Source organism: Arachis hypogaea, chromosome 20 (assembly GCF_003086295.3).
Source record: "Arachis hypogaea cultivar Tifrunner chromosome 20, arahy.Tifrunner.gnm2.J5K5, whole genome shotgun sequence".
In the NCBI taxonomy this organism is placed as follows: Eukaryota; Viridiplantae; Streptophyta; class Magnoliopsida; order Fabales; family Fabaceae; genus Arachis; species Arachis hypogaea.
Window position 1 is genome coordinate 144620163 of NC_092055.1, and position 18540 is coordinate 144638702.

The following is an 18540-nucleotide window of genomic DNA, read 5'->3' on the forward strand; positions in this document are numbered from 1 at the left end:
GATCATATCTAACATATAGCATGTAAGTTTTTATAATATCAGAGGCGAGACAATCAAGTTTAACGAAAATAACAAATTGTTTTATAGTAACTCTTCATTACAATGAAAACCTTTTGTTTTGTTTATATGTATAACTTATAGCTCTTAGTTAAAGGAAGAGAGAAAAAGTAAGCCAAATAAGAAAACATTTATATATATATTGGCCTATGAAAAATTTGTGATTGCAAGAACAAAAGAAGACAAAAAGGAGAGGAAAACCTATCACTAGAAATAGTGATACACTTGTATTAATAACAATATTGATAATTAGATTGATTATTTTTGTTGGAACGACTATGTTATAGGTATACTAAAATTAGTCATAAGTATAAAATATACGTTGAAATATAAATATATATTAAAAATAAATTAAACTACACATATATTTATACACAAATATATTGATGACTGATTTTGATTAACAAATATTTTTTTTCTTGAAACCTAAAATGCATCTTCCTCTTTATTATTATAGCTATGACCTGATACAGTGCAGTTTAGATTGACTTGTTAAAAAAGTATTTATTTTTTTTATTTTTTAAAATTTTTTTAATAGACAAAAATTATTTTATATTTAAATTAATTTTTTTAAAAAAATTGAAAAAATTACAAAAAATATTAAAAGCGTCTTTTATTTTTTTTAAATAAGGTATTATTAATTTTTTAAAAAAATAAATAATTTATTTTTTTAATAAAAATACTTTTTAAATTTAAAAAAATGTATTAAAATATAAAAATAATTTTAAAAAAATGTATTAAAATAAGTTTAAAATTAAATAAAAATATTTTATTTAAAAAAAATATTTTTTTAACCCAAAAAAACCAATCTAAACCAACACTAAAGAATGAATGAAGAAATGCATTATGTTGTGCAAAGACGCTTTAGAACAACCATCACACCATTAATAAAGCATATGAAGCCTATTAAGCGGCCTGTTAAAAACAATTCTAAAAGAAGCAGCTGGTCATCACTTTAATAAGAACTTCATCTTGAAAAGTAAACCAATCATAAGAGAAAAGAACTATATATCGTTTATTGTTTTGTTTGCCCTTCTACTCTTTTGTTTAAGATTTTTTTAAAATTAAATCCAAACTGAACTCTTTTTTTTTTTACCAAAAATATGAAGACTCGAACCCGCAACTTCTTAGATGAGTATGAAGAGATTATGCTATTTGAGCTATTACTCATTGGCAAATCCAAACTAAACTTGGATTGCTTAATTAACTGGTTTTAACTTTTAATACATATTCGAGTAGAAATATATTCCAAGTATGTAGCATCGACTTATATTTGGCTCACAAAATTGCAACATTCTTAATTGAAATTTATTTGTCACTTAAAATGGAAAGTACATAAAAGCAGAATATATTCTAGGCTAATAATTGGAATATTGAGCAACTGCAAAACATGACAATTGAAGTGGAAGCTCATCAGTAACATATGCAGCCTGTCATAAACTCATAATGTTTAATATTTGATACCTTATGACCATATCCAATATATCATATAGATGCAATAAAATTATTGTTTATTGAAATTTCTTGAATGTACTGTAAGAGGTAATTGTGAGTTTAACCTACCAAAATAATAAATTATTTTTAGAACAACTCTTTGATACAATGAAATTATTTTATTTATATTAGCAATTCATAACTTTTAGTGTTAGAAGAGGACACGAACTAAATAAAAAATATTTTAATTATAAAACCATATTGCATATATATTAAACTTAATTAGTTGATGGTAAACTTCTAATTACAAGACAAAAGAGAAAACTCCTATGGCTACAATAATAAGCAAAGTGACATGTGTATTAATAACCATATTGATGATTATTGGAACGTTTATTTGTTCTGCACATTCTAAATTCTATGACATTACTTCTAATAAAGTCCCTTCTCTTCCACACACAAAAAATATTCCTGAAGTCCCTTTGCCTCCACATTATTATGACGACGAACTTAGGGAGTGTGTAGAAGATTGTGAATTTTTGTATAAGAATAAAGAAGTTACTTTGTGTACATGCATTGCAATGTGTATAACTCTCTACCCACCCACAAGACATTAGTATCTCGGTAAGTATTTGAGTTATATATTATAATCAGTATTCATAGATCGATCTCAGATATGTATATGGAAAAGTATATACCATTTTTTTGCTTTTCACTTTTTAAATTTACTGAAGTTATGGCTGCATGTAGAAGAGAAAGTCACAATGATCAGAGTAGAAGAAGCATGCTGGAATAAAAGAGTCAGCGGTGCTAGGGACAGTACATTTTGTAATTGAAGAGTGACGAGAGTTAGCAAGTTTTTTGATTTGTAACTATTAATTAACTGTCATTAATATTTTTAATGGTGTGAGATTTTATCTAATGGTGTGAGATTGTTCATTTTTCTTTTAATGGTTAAGTATTGGCCAAATTTAAAAAAAATGCTGATCCCTAAACTTTCTCTTTATAATTTATAATCATCAATTAATCACTATTAATATTTTTAATAGTGTGAGATTATATTTAATAATATAAAATTATATCTTTTTTATATTAGTTAAATACTAGTTAGATTTTAACAAAAAAAAATATTGAAAAATGTTATTTGTACACTAAAATCAGCTACTAAAATCAGTCACTAATATATTTATGTATAAATACATGTGTATTTTAATTTGTTTTCAATGTATATTTATATTCTAGCATATATTTTATACTGATGACTGATTTTGGTGACTAATTTTGATGTACATCTAGCATAACCCAAAAATATATTAATTCTTAGACTTTTTCATAAAGAATAACTAAGATGCCACTGTTCATCACTCTCACTAAGCTATATGATTACCATGAATCTATATTATTATTATTGTTTCAATTGTTTTAATGTGAATTTAAGTATATATGAAACCAAAAATCTAAACTACGTAACAAATATGTCATGCGTCCTTTAAAATTTTTTATCTTAAATTAACATTTTATATATATTTTATACATAAATACATAATAATTAATTTTAATATATAAATAATACTTTTTGTCTTAATTATTATTATTTTTATATAGAAAACATCTTCATGCAGGTAATTATTTAAATAAATCTTAATAACGAACCGAGCAGACAAACAACATTAAATAACTTGATAAATTATAAACAGATGTAGGTAAATGCTATTGTGTAAAAAAGAAACAATTTTTACACATGTAAAAAGACACATGTCAATAATACACTTAGAAAATAAATGTATCTGCAATAAGCTTTACATGATGTGTGCTTTTAGGGGACAATAGCGGCAGCTGTATAGAATTTGCTTAGGTTAGTTGATTAGGTATTTAATAATTTTATATTTAAACATAAATAATAAAGGTTAATAATGTTATAATATTGAGCCGGAATAATATAATGATTGGCCAATTTTTGGTTTTTTTTTTTATTTATTTATTTTTTATATACCAAAGATAAAATACTCGAACCCGCAATCTCTTAATTAAATATGGAGAGACTATGTCATTTGAGTTATAACTCATTAGTCAATTTTTGATATTTGAGTTGAGCTTAATATTAAAACCCTTTTACTTCATAATTGAATATTTGGTTTAAGTCCAAATAATATGATTTATACTTTGGCAACCAAAAATAAAAGTAACATATATTGTCATGTTATACTTATTATTATTATTATTAATTTTTTACAAAAATAGAATAATTTGAGATTGGATATAATTTCAGATGAAGAAATTAGTAAAAATATTTTATATGTGATGAGTGTTATTTAATGAATTGGAAATTTGATATCAATATAAAGGGTATATGAATTAATGAATACGTTTTTAACAACATAGAATTTGATATCAATATTTAATTGTCTTTTAGTGTAATTCATAATAACATATTAATCGGTAATAACGGCTTTTCTTTTCAAACTTTACTTGCATTCTAAATCCTACGCCTAATTCTATCTTATCCAATTTTATTCTCATAAAAATAATATTTAAAAAAATACAATATTTGATAAACATAATAATAAAAAATTATTTTAAAAACAATAAAATCATAATTAAATCTATATTAAAATTAAAAACTCCGCAAACATCAATTCAAAAATGAAATTTTTGCTAAAACTAATTAATAACACAAATAACAATAAATAACTAATAACACAAATAACAATAAGCTTAATTGTTTTGAAAGAAGAAGGGAGAATATCAAATGAAGGAGAGAAAATAAAAAGAGTAAAGTATTATTTTTGTCTCTAACGTTTGGGGTAAGTTTTAAAATTGTCTTTAACGTTTAAATCATCCTATTTAAGTCTCTAAGATAGCGTTTGTTTTGAGGTATTGAGACAGAGACTGAGAGACTGAGACACAGTATCATGTTTCAGTACCTCCAAAAAGTAGGGACACAGGGGACTGAAATTTGTAAAGACGGAGATTGAAATTTTAATAACATTTTATACCTAAAATACCCTCATTTCAATTAATTAATTTCAATTTTATTCATTGTGCAAATTAAATTAGAATTTTATTCTTATTTTAATTTCTGTCTCTCATTTTGTATCAAACAGAATACTGAAATTTATTTCGGTCTCTGTCTCTTAATCTCTGTCTCTCAGTCTTAGTCTTTCAATCTCTGTCTCTCTACCAAACGCTACCTAACGTTTCAAAATTGCCACAATGTTGTCCTGCCGTTAGGGATCTGTTAACAGAATTGACGGCAGGATAAAATTGAGACGATTTTGAAACGTTTGAGACTTAAATAGGACGAAAACGTTGGAGACAAAAATAATACATAAAAATAAATTTTATTTTATCCTTCAATAATATCAATTTTTTACGGTACATAATTATTCAATTATTTTTTAACCACATCTAAGTAAATTAAACTTAATCACATCACTTTTATTCTAAATAAATTTATTTTTTTTATAATTTTATTCTTAAAAATTTTTACTCATCATGAAATGTTTGTAGAATGACTAGTACATAAACTTGTGAAAAAAAAAAAATGATACATATACAATAAAGTATAAATTGTACCTTTTGTCTCTAATGTATCAAAATTCTTTAATGTTTAAGAGTAAAAATCTTTAAAAAGTAAAATTATAAAAAAAATAAATTTATTTAGAATGAAAGTAACGCGGTTAAGTGTAATTTACTTAAATGTGATTAAAAAATAATTGAATAACTATGTACCGTAAAAAATTGATATTATTGAAGGATAAAATTAAAATTTATTTCTATATCGTTTTTGTCCCCAACATTTTCGTCTTATTTACGTCCTTAACGTTTCAAAATTGTCTCAATTTTGTCTCGCCATCAATTCTCTTAATAGATCTCTAACGACAAGACAACATTGAGCCAATTTTAAAACTGTTAGAATATAATTAGGATCAATTAAGATCAATTAGAATTATTTAGTATATCTGAATATTTATTATAGAATATTACGTCTTTATTATTACGATTCTCTTAACCCCTATAAATACCCTTCTATATTGTATCATTCCACACCACTTGAATAGACAACTTGGACACAACTCAATAATACATAAATCCTTCCTCCAGTTTAGTTTATTATTTCTAACATGGTATCAGAGCCATGGTATTCTTCTTGAAGATGATAGGTTGTTTTCCTTGCAGTGAAATCACCGTACTTTTTGTATTTTTTTCTATGCCATTATTCTTTCCCTTTTGTCATTTTTTCACCTCACCGACTAGCCTATTTTTCTGTCTTATTTTTTTTCGAGTCGAATGATCAAACACCATTGTCATCTGCTGCTTACCTATTCTCATGAAGAAATCATATAGTTTTCGCTCTCTTTCGGCAACTCCGTCTTCGTTCTCTCGTGGCAATTCCGTCTGTATTCTCTCGTGCCAGTTCCATCTACGTTCTCTCGTGGCAGTTCCGTCTGCATTTTCTCGTGGCAATTCCGTCTGCATCTCGTCTGTGTTTTCTTGCGGCAGTTTCGTCTGCGTTTCTTTCTGGCAGTTCATCTGCACTTCCTTCAGATAGTGGCAGTTCCATCTGCGCTTCCTTCAGACTAGCGGCAGTTCCATCTGCGCTTCCTTCAGATAAGTGGCAGTTCCATCTGCGCTTCTTTCCGACAGTTCTGTCTGCACCGTTTTATCAGTTTATGCAGTTTTTTTCTATTTCGTTGTTTTAAATATGTTTCAAAATCAAGTTGTCACTTGAGTTTGGGAGGGATGTTAGAATATAATTAGGATCAATTAAGATCAATTATAATTATTTAGTATATACAATTCTCTTAGCCCCTATAAATACCCTTCTATATTGTATCATTCCACACAACTTGAATAGACAACTTGGACACAACTCAACAATACACAAATCCTTCATCCAGTTTAGTTTCTTATTTCTAACGCTATGGTATCCTCCTTGAAGAGAATATGTTGTTTTCCTTGTAATGAAATCAGCGTAGTTTTTTCACTTTTTTTTTTCTATGCCATTTTTCTTTCTTTTTTGTCACTCTTTTGATGCTGTTTCACCTCACTGACTAGCCTATTTTGAGTTGAATGATCAAACACCATTGTCATCCGCTGCTTACCTATTCTCATGAAGAAATCATATCGTTTTCGCTCTCTTTTGGCAGTTCTGTCTACGTTATCTCGTGGCAGTTTCGTCTGCGTTCTCTCGTGGCAGTTTCATCTGCGTTCTCTCGTGGTAGTTCCGTTTATGTTCTCTCGTGGCAATTCCGTCTGCATTTTCTCGTGGCAGTTCCGTTTGCGTTTCGTCTGTGTTTCCTTGTGGCAGTTCCATCTGCATTTCTTTCCGACAGTTTCGTCTGCACTTCCTTCAGATAGCGGCAGTTCCGTCTGCGCTTCGTTCAGACAAGCGGCAGTTCTGTCTACGCTTAGGATCAATTAGTATTATTTAGTATATCTGAATATTTAATATACGAGATTACGTCTTTATTATTACAATTCTCTTAGTACCTATAAATACTCTTTTATATTGTATCATTCCACACAACTTAAATAGACAACTTGGACACAACTCAATAATACACAAATTCTTCCTCCAATTTAGTTTCTTATTTCTAACAAAAACGTTATGAACTTAAATAGGACAATTTAAATATTAGAGATAACTTTAGAACTTATCTCAAATATTGAGCACAAAAATGATATTTTATTAGTGCTAGAGATTAACTCTTGAAAAGACAATCTTCTTTTAAAAAATATCTTAAATTAGGAAAAATTTTCACGTGAGCTATACACTCACATGCATAACATGGGTATATATATGATGATATATGAAGGATCCAATCCAAGAGAGCTAAAAAAAGAAAGGGAAAAGGGACAAGTCACAAGTGATAAGTGACAAATGACAAATGGGTTGCGTACCAACACACACAAATAGATAGTGACTCAACAGAGTCACACTCTAAGAATAAAACATTATTGCTTAATTAAAGAATCTCATTTTCATCAAAATGCTATTTTTTATGACACCTAAGCATTTGGGGCCATTATTGTATATTTGTATTGTACCTCTAACAAGTTTGTTTGGTGGGAATATCTTATAAGCGAATGAAATGAAATAAACAAATTAAGAGGATTTATTTTCTTAGAATATTGTTAATTTCTCTTTTTGGATAAAATGATGAATTGCATCAAATGATCAAATGTACAAATAGAATAATCTAAATAATTGGATTTTGATCCTCTAAATTTTGAAATTTATTTTAGAGAATAAAATATAATCTATCACTATTTATTTCATAGGTGAGAGAGAAAAAACATGAGAGAAAACATTTAGAGCCCGTTTGGGAAACTCTAGAAGTATCTTTTTTTTTACTTTTGACTTATGAAAAATAGTACTATTAATGTTTGGTGCAATTTTCAAAACCAAATTGCAACTTTTTAAGAAGCTATTTTGAAGCTTATAGAGAAGTTAAAAAAATGACTTCTCTCGTAATACTTCTACTTTTCATTACATTTCTATAAAATAAGCACTTTTAGAGTTAAAAATTCAAACACAAAATAACTTATTTATAAGTTACTTTTAACAGAGTCATTTATTGTTTAAGTTATTTTATTAAAAGGAGTTTAATTAAGTTGGTTACCCAAACTAGACCTTAATAGTTAGAGATTTAACTTTATCTTCTAAAGTGAAAATCTAAAATTTAGAGGATCCAAATCCTAAATAATTAGCCCTATCTCAATTCAGCTCATATATATATATATATATATATATATATATATATATATATATATATATATATATATACTCCCAAGCAGATAAGAATAGAAAATTAAAAAATAGAAAGAACTAATGGAAAGTGGATAGAGAAAATAAAAGCAGAAAAATATAAATTTGATGGAACTATACAATAGAAGTTCAAATCTAGATTGATGTAAATATAAAAAAATCAAAATTGTATTAATTTAAATTTAATTGAATTTCGTTATTTACAAACCACAGAAATTGAATCTCAAATTTATTTTTCAAAACCAGTTTAATCTATTCATAATATGATATCTTTTTATTATAAATTTAAAATTTTACTTATAATATATTTAATTTATCACACATTTTTATCGTATTCGTATATTATGAATATCATTATTATTATTAATGAATATTTGTGAATGTAAATTTTATTTATTTATTTTATTAACTTAAATTCACTTTAATTTTTAATAAAAACCTTAAGCCAATTTATATACTTTACATCAAATTATTTTATTTTATTTTATTTTTAAACCGATGCAAACACCCCTCCTATGTATCATATTTTGTATGTGAATCAAAATTAATATTTTCCATAGCAAAGTTATTTAATTAATTAAAGTATGCCATCCAAGATAGTGTTGGTTATCATCATTACATGGTAGAATAGAAAGTTGTAATTGCAATAATGGAATAGAGGTCCCACAATTCTGCATTTACTACAGTTTGTGGCACCATGATATACAAAGAGATAATATCCAATTCCTCTTACACCATTTATGGCCGGTAATGCTTTTGTTGGAAAAGAAGGTTGCTTGTTTGCTAGTTCGTAGCATTGTATTCAAATGTATGATACAATATAATAATACAAATGCATGTGTCTTTTTGTGGCTTCTTTCTGATTAAGTCCTCACTGCACAGTTCTTAGATAGCTCATATAAAAAAGGAACCAACTTTGAATATAAAAACCAACACTTTTTGCATCTGAGAGCATGGAATTCAGAATCTTCTTTGCTTTATCAATCATTGCTTTGAGTTGTTTCAGATGGATGAGGTTTGCAGAATCCAAATTACCACAGGAAGAAGGTAAGAACTAAGAACATTTATTTTATCTAACTGGGATCATCTGTTTGTTCTAACTGCTCTGCAGCCATGTTAGTTAGTTATAATGTTGGATCATCATAATTAAGGAGATACCTTAATCCAGCCTTGTGGACTTCAAACATTGTTTGTTATTTTGTTTCCTTTTCTTATATCATCCTGAAATGTTTTCCAGTTGATGCTCTTGGAGAAATCACTACCATGATGGGTGTCACCCACTGGGAATTTGATGGTGATACTTGTCAAATTAAAAAGGTGACATTAGAGCCACCCAGTGAAGCTAAAAGCAGCATTGGTTGTGAGTACCATCCTGAAAAGGACAACTTCTCTCATGTAGTAAGGATGTAAAAATCTCTTTTTCATATCTGATTGCTACAGAGTCATTTATATTCTGATATAGCTAGCTGTTTATGTGTTCAAATTTTTAATTTCCCTTTGGTCATGGATATGAGGAATCCAATTCATTGTCAACTTTGTTGGAACACAATCAGAATGAGTCTAACATGTATATTCATTTTGATACTTTTTTTTCCCCTTTTTGTAGTGAGTTCAAATGGTACAATCTTCCTGGCACTCTTCCACCTCAGATGGTTAAGCTTCCTTACCTCAGAGAAATGTATGAACTATGTACACCTTAAAATGCTCCATTAGTTATTCTATATTAAAATATAGTTACTTTAACTTCTTGATTTGTTAATTTAAATGAAAAAAAATTCTCTCATTATAGTGATCTTTCTCTCAACTACCTAAATGGTACCATCCCAAAGGAATGGGCTTCAATGAAACTGACTACAATGTAAGTTCTTATCAACTAATTAAGCTTGCATCCAACAACTTGTATTTTTTCTTTTAATGAATGCAACAAAATTATGCAGTGCTCTAATGGCTAATCGTTTATCGGGGGAGATTCCTAAGGAGTTGGGAAATATTACAACTCTAGTGAACCTGTAAGATTATTCTCATACATTTATCTTGTGGAGATTTACTTTGATTGAAGTCCAATAGTGTTATTTCTTTGAGCATTATTAAGGGTATAATGCATTTATCATTCTTTCACCTCAAATTAGGGACCTTGAAGCAAACCAATTATCTGGTCATGTACCCTCTCAACTTGGAAATCTGATTAACCTGCAAAGATTGTAAGACAATGAATTTCTATTTATTTTCTAAGACCCTTGTATTTTATTGCAAAGAACAATGTTTTTATGTCATACTCCATCATGCAGGGTTCTATCATCCAATAATTTGTCTGGGACCCTACCAGAGACATTTGCTCTATTACATAATTTGACAGAGTTGTAAGTTTCTATTGATATTTTTCTTTATAAAATAAATGCTGTCACTTTTATTGATAAATATCTTCTCATCATGCATTGCAGTAGGATAAGTGATAATAGTTTCAGTGGAAAAATACCCAGCTTCATTCAGAACTGGAAGCTACTTCAAAGACTGTGAGATTGCATTTAGCTCTTTTTTTTTCTTTTTACAAAATATTCTATCTATGTGGCAAGTCTTCACAATATGCTATAAATATGTACATATTTGAAGAGAGATGCATGCAAGTGGACTGGAGGGACCAATCCCATCAAATATATCTCTTTTGAGTAATTTAACTATTTTGTAAGTAAAATTTATACTGTTAGTTTCTGTAATGTTTTCCCTCCAGTTCATCATATTTAGCTCATTGTGGTGAATATTATACAGGAGGATTAGTGACATAGATGGTCCAAGTCAGGATTTTCCAGTTTTAAGCAGCATGAAAAAAATGAGAAGATTGTATGTTGAGTTCAATCTTCTATGGGTTTAAAGTAGATGCCACATTATCTACCATTGTTTGATTTAAACTAATCCAGTCTTTTTCATTTAGGGTTTTGAGAAACTGCAATATTACTGGAGAGATTCCTAGTGACATCTGGAAAATGGAGAATTTGAAAATGCTGTAAGACATTTGATTTCCCCTTCTTTTTTGATGCCTAAGGTTTTTCTTTCTTTTTCTTTTTTTTTTTTCCCTTCTTAGTTCTTTTGTTACTGGGATCAAATTCAACTATCATAACTCTCTACCCCTTGATACATCAATAGGACATACTTTCCCATGTATATATAGATGCATACACAGACACAGACACACATAGATTGGTATATAAAAATATTATGCTCCTGCATCCTATTCATTTTTTCATACCTGATAAAATGCTGTTGTATAAGGAGATGGATCCTTTTGTCCACAAGAAATGGGACTAGTGTTTAGAGGAATCTAAAAGTTATTAAGGTAATATGCAAAGCTGTGTTAGTTTTAAAGAGTTCTGTGATAATTCTGAAGTGAAAATTCTAGTATGCTAGAATAAATAGGGGGGTAACATCAAAACATGTTCATTGATAAATGTCCATGAAAGATACATATGTATATGCCACCACAGCTTATATTAACATATATAATTAAGTGTAAAATGAAATGGTTTCCCTGCTTTCCTATTTTTATCATTTTAGGCTGCATCTACTGTTTCTTGGATGCTGTTTTAAACAGCATATTCATTAACTAGTATTTGCTTTCAAGAGCAAATTACATAACGTTGCTTCATATAACTTGGTGATTCACAAGAACAAAACTTAGTAGTATACTACCATAACTGTATTTCAGAATAGTAAGCACACAAGCTTCTTAGTTTGGAAATTTATTTCAAATTTTGTAGGGATGTGAGTTTTAATCAGTTGGTTGGCGAAATTCCAACTATCAAACCTGCAGCACCAATGACTTTTATGTGAGTATGCTTATATAAATTTTAGAATATACTGCAGTGTTCAAATGTAAATAGTAACACTTTTTTTCCCCAGCTTCCTAACTGGCAACAAACTAACTGGTAATGTACCTGACTCAATCTTGGCGGCGGGAGGCAATGTGTATGTCTCTTAACAGTCATTTTATTGGATGAATTCTTCGCTAGTTGAATATGAATTGTGTGCATGTTGGTATGATGAAATTGTTCATTTCATTACTGATAACATCTCTTTCTCATTTTTCTTATGCAGTGATCTTTCTTATAACAACCTTACGTGGCAAGGACCTGGGCAATCTGCTTGTCAAGATAACTTGTTAGAAATGCAAAATATTTTGAAGTATTAGTAAAGTATCTTCAAATTTGATGCTATTAGTAGTAAACTGATGATGGTTTCACCTTGTTTGAGTTTGTCAGGAATTTAAACTTAAACTTGTTCCGGAGTTCTTTGGGGACCACAAAATTGTAAGTTTTCAATTCTTTCATCTTTCAATAATTTACTGTTCAACTATGTTGCAAAATGGAGTTCTGGTGATATCATTTTTGCTCTTGATTTTCGACAGACAGGATGTTCTCCCATGTTCAAAGACCTTTAAGTGTCCTAGATGTAAGTATGGGCTCTTTAATACTTTGGAATGTTAACATGATGATCATCTCAGAAGATGCATTATCATGGATGCTCTTAGTTATTCTATGATTTTTCATTTCTATATATATGTAACTTTCAATTTAATACTGTATCAGACTCAAGCTGTTTGCATGTGAATAGTGGTGGAAAGGATGTAATGATGAAAGAAAATGGTCAAAATATCCTTTATATAGGGGATAGTGTGCCGGGTGGTACTGCTGAATATTATAATGACCTTAAAAAGCTTTGGGGGTTTAGCAGCACTGGTGACTTCATGGATGATGATGACATCCAAAATACACGTTACACCAAGACATTGTCACCTTCAAATTTGTCTGAATTATATGCAACGGCACGAGTGTCCCCTATTTCGCTCACCTATTTCCATTATTGCTTGGAAAATGGGAACTATACAGTAAAGCTCCACTTTGCAGAAATACAGTTTACTAATGATAGGACATGTAACAGTCTTGGGAAACGCTTATTCGATATCTATGTCCAGGTATCAGTCAAAATGAAGTTAATATGTTTTGTTGTCCAAATCAGGACTTAAAAAGATTGGTCTGTTTCAGGATGGACTAGTTTTGAAGGATTTTAACATTGAAGAGAAAGCACATGGTGCTCAAAAACCATATATAGCAACAATTCCTAATGTCAGCGTAACAGACAATATTCTAGAGATCCGACTCTACTATGCTGGCAAGGGAACTGAAAGGGTTCCTTATCCTGCAGCTTATGGTCCCCTCATATCAGCTTTCTCTATTGTTTCTAGTGAGTCATATCAGCCTAAGCAACATTTGATCACAACATCTTCACATTGAACTGGAGGCTTCATATCTAAATACTTTGACAGTATTCCCTTTTAGTGCTAGTGCATGAAAGTTTGATAAGGACAACTCGCTTATGGTTTTCTTCTTTTCTCCTGCAGATTCTAAACCTTGTTCAGTCCAAAAGAAAGCAGTGAATTATATAATAGTTGGAGTTGGATTTGGAATTACAGCTCTTTGCCTAGTCCTTATTATAGTAGGGATTCTTTGGTGGAAACACTTCTTCAAAGGAATAATTAGGACAGAAAAAGGTGAATACCTTCATTTTCACATCATTCCAAAATTCGTTCATTTAATTTGCTAGAGTGATATCTGACTTTAAGCATCTAAAATCAACCACATAGCCTTAGCATCCGGGAAGCTGGCTAAGGGATCCCGGCTTGGTAATGAAATAATGATAGACCATATGAGATATATTGCATGGTGAAGTAGGTCAGGTAGTGCAAAAGATTTCCCAAACTACAATATTTTATTTCACTGGCACACATTCATATTTTTTTGGTTGACTTATTGGACAGGTGTTGATGGACAATATAATCAGACAGGGACATATACATTAGAACAAATTAGAGCTGCCACAAATGATTTCTCTCCTGCTAACAAGATTGGGGAAGGTGGTTTTGGTCCTGTCTACAAGGTATTAAAGAGTGAACACACTTCTTGCAAGGCACACAGAATTTTGTTGTTTGGACTCAGCATGTAAAGTTCTGAATAACATTTGGATTTCAGGGTCAGTTATCCGATGGTACTTGGGTAGCGGTCAAACAGCTTTCTTCGAAGTCACGGCAGGGGAATCGTGAATTTTTAAATGAGATAGCCATGATATCTTGTTTGCAACACCCTAATCTTGTGAAACTTCATGGATTTTGCATTGAAAACAATCAACTAATGCTGGTGTATGAGTACATGGAAAATAATAGCCTGGCTCATGCTTTATTCAGTAAGTATACCAGCAGTTCAATCAACAAATTCAGCAGCAGAAATAGAAATTTTTTACAACTTCATTTTGTTCATTCTGTAGGCTCAGAGAATCAGCTTAAACTTGATTGGTCAACAAGGCATAGAATCTGTATTGGCATAGCAAAAGGTCTTGCATTTCTTCATGAAGAATCTAGACTCAAGATTGTTCATCGAGATATCAAATCTACTAATGTGTTACTGGATGGGAACTTAAACCCTAAAATATCCGATTTTGGGTTGGCTAGGCTTGATGAAGAGGAAGAGACTCACATCAGCACCAGAGTGGCAGGAACAGTGTGAGTTATCTGTCACCTGGCAATACAAAATCTGAGTAATGTTTTTATTATTATGAACTGAATTTGTTCTTTTTTGTTTTGCAGAGGATACATGGCACCGGAATATGCATTATGGGGTCACCTGTCTTACAAGGCTGATGTATACAGTTATGGAATTGTGGTCTTGGAAATTGTCAGTGGAAAGAACAATAAAAGTTACATGCCAAGTGATGATTGTCTTTGTCTTTTAGATAAGGTATTCTACTATGTTACTATCTCTTTTCCATGTTTGTCATTGTAAACCAAAACCATCTTGTTCTTTTGATAGCTATCCAATGCAAACATCAGTTTTGTATAACAAAGATAATAATTATTAACATTGCAGGCATTTCATCTTCAATCCACTGAAAACATAATGGCACTGGTTGATGAAAGGCTGGGATTAGAGGTGAACCCAACCGAAGCAGAAAACATGTTGAAAGTAGCTCTGCTGTGTACGAATGTATCGCCGTCTCTTAGGCCTACAATGTCAGAGGTTGTGAACATGCTTGAAGAAAAAACTAGCATCCCAGATGTTGTACCGGAATCTTTTTTTCGTGAAGATTTAAGGTTTAGAGCCATAAGAGACATCTATCAACACGGTGAAAATCAAAGTTTGTCTTCAAGCAAAACAGGCAGTTTAATAGGATATTTTGTACCTACTTCTTCCTCAGTCTCTGGCAATGACATGCATGAAATATGCTCAAAATCATAGGGAAGCACAATTTTAATGATCAATAGTTTAGGCTTTTTTAGCATATAGAAGACTTGCATTTGGCCATTTTTCACTCTAGTATAAACTTGTGTATAGGATGAATACTGCATTTGAAATCTTCAATATTGTTCTAGTATATTTTTGTCTAAAGAAAACATTAACTTTCAAAATTATAAACTACAAACTATTTTCATTGACACAAATATTAAAAGACACATTCAAATTACAAAAAGTGCTCCATTCCAAGAAAGGCCAACATATCTAATCACCATATGTTCCAATCCTAACCATAAGATTTCCAACCGTTTCTTTGGATTCCCTGAGCACCTTGACACTCCTATTCAGCTTGTCACGCTTCCCTGCAATGGAAGGTGACTCCTCCAGCAGCCTTTCAATTCCACCACCCTTTGGTGACATCAAGTCATGAACAATTTCTTTTTCCAGGTCTTTGTTCACAAGATTGTGGATACTTAGCATCAAATGCATCGCAATGCTATCAATGAACCTCTTCTGTACGATCCTCCAGTAAGCAATCATCCTCACTTTTAAGTCAAAAGCTTGAGTAAGCATACTGGAATATTGCTTCAGATGAGCAACATCGATTTCTCCAACACCTTCAAGCTTCACCTTTGAAGTCTGATTATTCTGATGATCCAAAACAGCTTTTACAAAACCATCTTGCTGCAAAATCAACTTCTTGTACTCTCCAATGAACTCAGGGTTGCAGGTATAATCAGTCAGCTTCTCCATTTCAACAACAACCAAGACATGCTTAATAGAACTCTCTTTCATCTTGGAGATAAGAGACTGGCCGGCACGCCGTGTAGAAACCTGAAGCTGATAATAACTCTCACAATGACGCATCAAAACAGAACTCACAACAGTTTCCAAATATTCCCACACATTACGAACAAAATCAATTGGCATGTGAGCAATTGCCTTAACCTTCCTCTGATGTATTGATAGAAAAGCAGTTCTTGGCATGAAGTTGGGCAAACCAATCCATTTAGCTTCTTGCAGCTCCCTAATCTCGTCCATGAGAAAATCTTTCGTGGCCTCTTTTTCAGAGAACTTTTGAAGATCATTAGAGTATGAATCCAGCAAATCAACTAACCTTGCAGTGCAGTGCATATTCTTTTCATCAGGGTACTCATCAAACTCCCCTCTCAGAAGAATCTTCCTCAATGACTCTTTGGATAAACCAATGATATGCATAAATGCAGTCATAGCATCAGCAACACAAGTCAGATTCACAGGCAACTTATCCAACTCAGATAAATTGTAAGTCAGCTTCTCATTGATTTTCTTTACAATTTCTGGTAGAGTTTTGGATATGATCATGCCTTGAACCTGAACTAGCCTCTGTGCCAGAACAGGAACACCAACAATGGATTTGTCAATCTTTGAAAGCATTGGATGAGACTCAAAAAGCCTCTCTTCTTCAATCCTCGCCTCCTCATAAGATTCATCGCCAATCCTGTTCCTGACACAGACATAACCAAGACCAATGTTAACATCATCAGCAGTTACCTTCTCCAACAAGCCTTCAGGAGACTTATCAGCTTTTGTTACAACAGCCAAGGTTCTCAAACCAGTTTTATCCACAGACTGAGACATTCTTATGGATTCACAAGTAGTAAAATCAACGGTAGCAGAAAGAACATTCAGAATAATGCTCTCTTCAGGCTTAATATACTCCATGATAATATCCTTGATCTGATCATAGATATTTTCAGGCTGGCCATGAACAGGAACCCTAGTAATACCAGGAAGATCCACCATTGTCAAGTCAGGAACACCATTTTTCTTCACCACCAATGTCAAAGGGGTGTTTGATATCCCTTTGCCATTTCCAGCAAGTTCTTCAGTGGCAATGTTGATAGCATCAGACACATTGTCTTCATCTGTTGAGATGCTCTTGCCATTGAACTCAAGCATGAGTTCAGGATTTGAAAGATGACTTTGGAGCCTCATAACAAGAGGAACCCTGGTGCATATGCCTTGGCCACGTGGCAAGCTGATGCCAGCAAGAGATTCAAGCACACTAGACTTGCCAGAACTTTGATCACCAACAACAACAATGGTTGGAAGCTGAATCCCTTCCTTGGCAATGTTGAGTCTCCTGAGATTCTCAACAGCATCAAGAATAGGACGAATCTTCTCATTGTAGGATGAGACAATAGGAGCAATAATAGTTGAAACAGGTTCAGGGTTTTCTCCATGTACTACTGCAAGTGAGTCATCTTTGTTGGTTCTCCTGGTTTTCTTTGCTGTTCCCACCATATTAGTTTCTCTCAAGTGTAAACAAAATGGTTATGGTAAAATGAGATGCGAGTAGTGGGGATAAGGAACAAGTGTGTGTATTTATACGTAGGGAGAGTGAGTGAGGGAAGATGCATGGAATAAATGGCGTTTGGTTTATCAAAGAAAAAGGGAATTGAAGCATGCAAAGTTTTTAAGGGGAATTGGAGTTACAGTTGAAATGCTGCTGCTATTGCTTGGGCTCTTCACCAAAATTAATTTCAAGGGGAATTGCACTTCTACTTTCATTTATTTTCACACGGTTTTCTATATACACAAAGTCTAAGGAGTCGGTGTTTTCATTAACTAGCAGAAAAAAATGTGTAATTTTATAGGAAAAATTCCAGGTGTAACGGGAACACCGGTATTCCAGTTGTTTTAACCGTTAATTTTAATTAATATATATTATATATTTTTTTATAATTTAGATCAACGGTTAAAACAACTGGAACACCGATGTTCCTGGTACACTTGAAACTCTTCCAATTTTATATCATTAGATATAATTTTATCGGAGTGGATCATTTTCAGTAAAAAAAAAATTAGATGCTGTAAGTGTTGAATCTAATTATTCATTATTTTCTCTCTCTTATTTAATTTTAGTTCCACTTAAAGAATTAAAGGTAAAAAATTACACTTTATTTTCTTAAATGTTTTTTCCACTGATGATGATCTATTTCATAATTTTACATCATT

The 18540-nt window shown here is 31.2% G+C and overlaps 2 protein-coding genes and 1 long non-coding RNA gene across 11 annotated transcripts; 2 read left to right on the top strand and 1 right to left on the bottom strand.

Annotated features, from left to right (window-relative positions):
- The first annotated feature begins 1790 nt into the window (after positions 1-1790).
- LOC112736119 (uncharacterized) lies at positions 1791-2413 on the top strand. Its single transcript, XR_003168730.2, has 2 exons — positions 1791-2115; positions 2242-2413. It is a non-coding gene; the product is annotated as an uncharacterized lncRNA (long non-coding RNA).
- Positions 2414-8975: 6562 nt separating this feature from the next.
- LOC112735002 (probable LRR receptor-like serine/threonine-protein kinase RFK1) lies at positions 8976-15679 on the top strand. Of its 9 annotated transcripts, none has more exons than XM_029291865.2 (25): positions 8976-9071; positions 9270-9310; positions 9501-9661; positions 9870-9941; positions 10053-10121; positions 10201-10272; positions 10393-10464; positions 10552-10623; positions 10705-10776; positions 10874-10945; positions 11030-11101; positions 11193-11264; positions 12016-12084; positions 12158-12223; positions 12353-12415; positions 12517-12564; positions 12663-12706; positions 12844-13229; positions 13300-13498; positions 13656-13805; positions 14073-14191; positions 14284-14494; positions 14576-14810; positions 14895-15045; positions 15175-15679. In XM_029291865.2, the coding sequence occupies exons 3-25, from the start codon at positions 9657-9659 to the stop codon at positions 15541-15543; spliced, it is 2760 nt and encodes a 919-aa protein (XP_029147698.1). In that variant the 5' UTR covers positions 8976-9071; positions 9270-9310; positions 9501-9656; the 3' UTR covers positions 15544-15679. The 9 variants fall into 9 exon arrangements, with proteins under 9 accessions (XP_029147698.1, XP_072086010.1, XP_072086008.1 ...); XM_072229907.1 differs by having other exon boundaries at positions 8993-9071; positions 9501-9669; XM_029291866.2 differs by having other exon boundaries at positions 8995-9071; positions 9501-9623.
- Positions 15680-15683: 4 nt separating this feature from the next.
- LOC112735003 (dynamin-related protein 4C-like) lies at positions 15684-17826 on the bottom strand. The gene has a single exon (XM_025784556.3). The coding sequence runs from the start codon at positions 17824-17826 to the stop codon at positions 15805-15807; it is 2022 nt and encodes a 673-aa protein (XP_025640341.1). The 3' UTR covers positions 15684-15804.
- Positions 17827-18540: the final 714 nt, after the last annotated feature.

What these genes read in the sequence shown, in the direction of transcription:
- LOC112735003 (XM_025784556.3), bottom strand. Translation starts at nt 17,826, where the DNA reads ATGGTGGGAACAGCAAAGAAAACCAGGAGAACCAACAAAGATGACTCA.
- LOC112735002 (XM_025784555.3), top strand. Translation starts at nt 9,217, where the DNA reads ATGGAATTCAGAATCTTCTTTGCTTTATCAATCATTGCTTTGAGTTGT. An exon ending in TTCTCTCATGTAGTAAGGAT is followed by an intron (nt 9,670 to 9,869) that starts GTAAAAATCTCT and finishes CCCTTTTTGTAG; the next exon opens with TGAGTTCAAATGGTACAATC. An exon ending in TTACATAATTTGACAGAGTT is followed by an intron (nt 10,624 to 10,704) that starts GTAAGTTTCTAT and finishes CATGCATTGCAG; the next exon opens with TAGGATAAGTGATAATAGTT.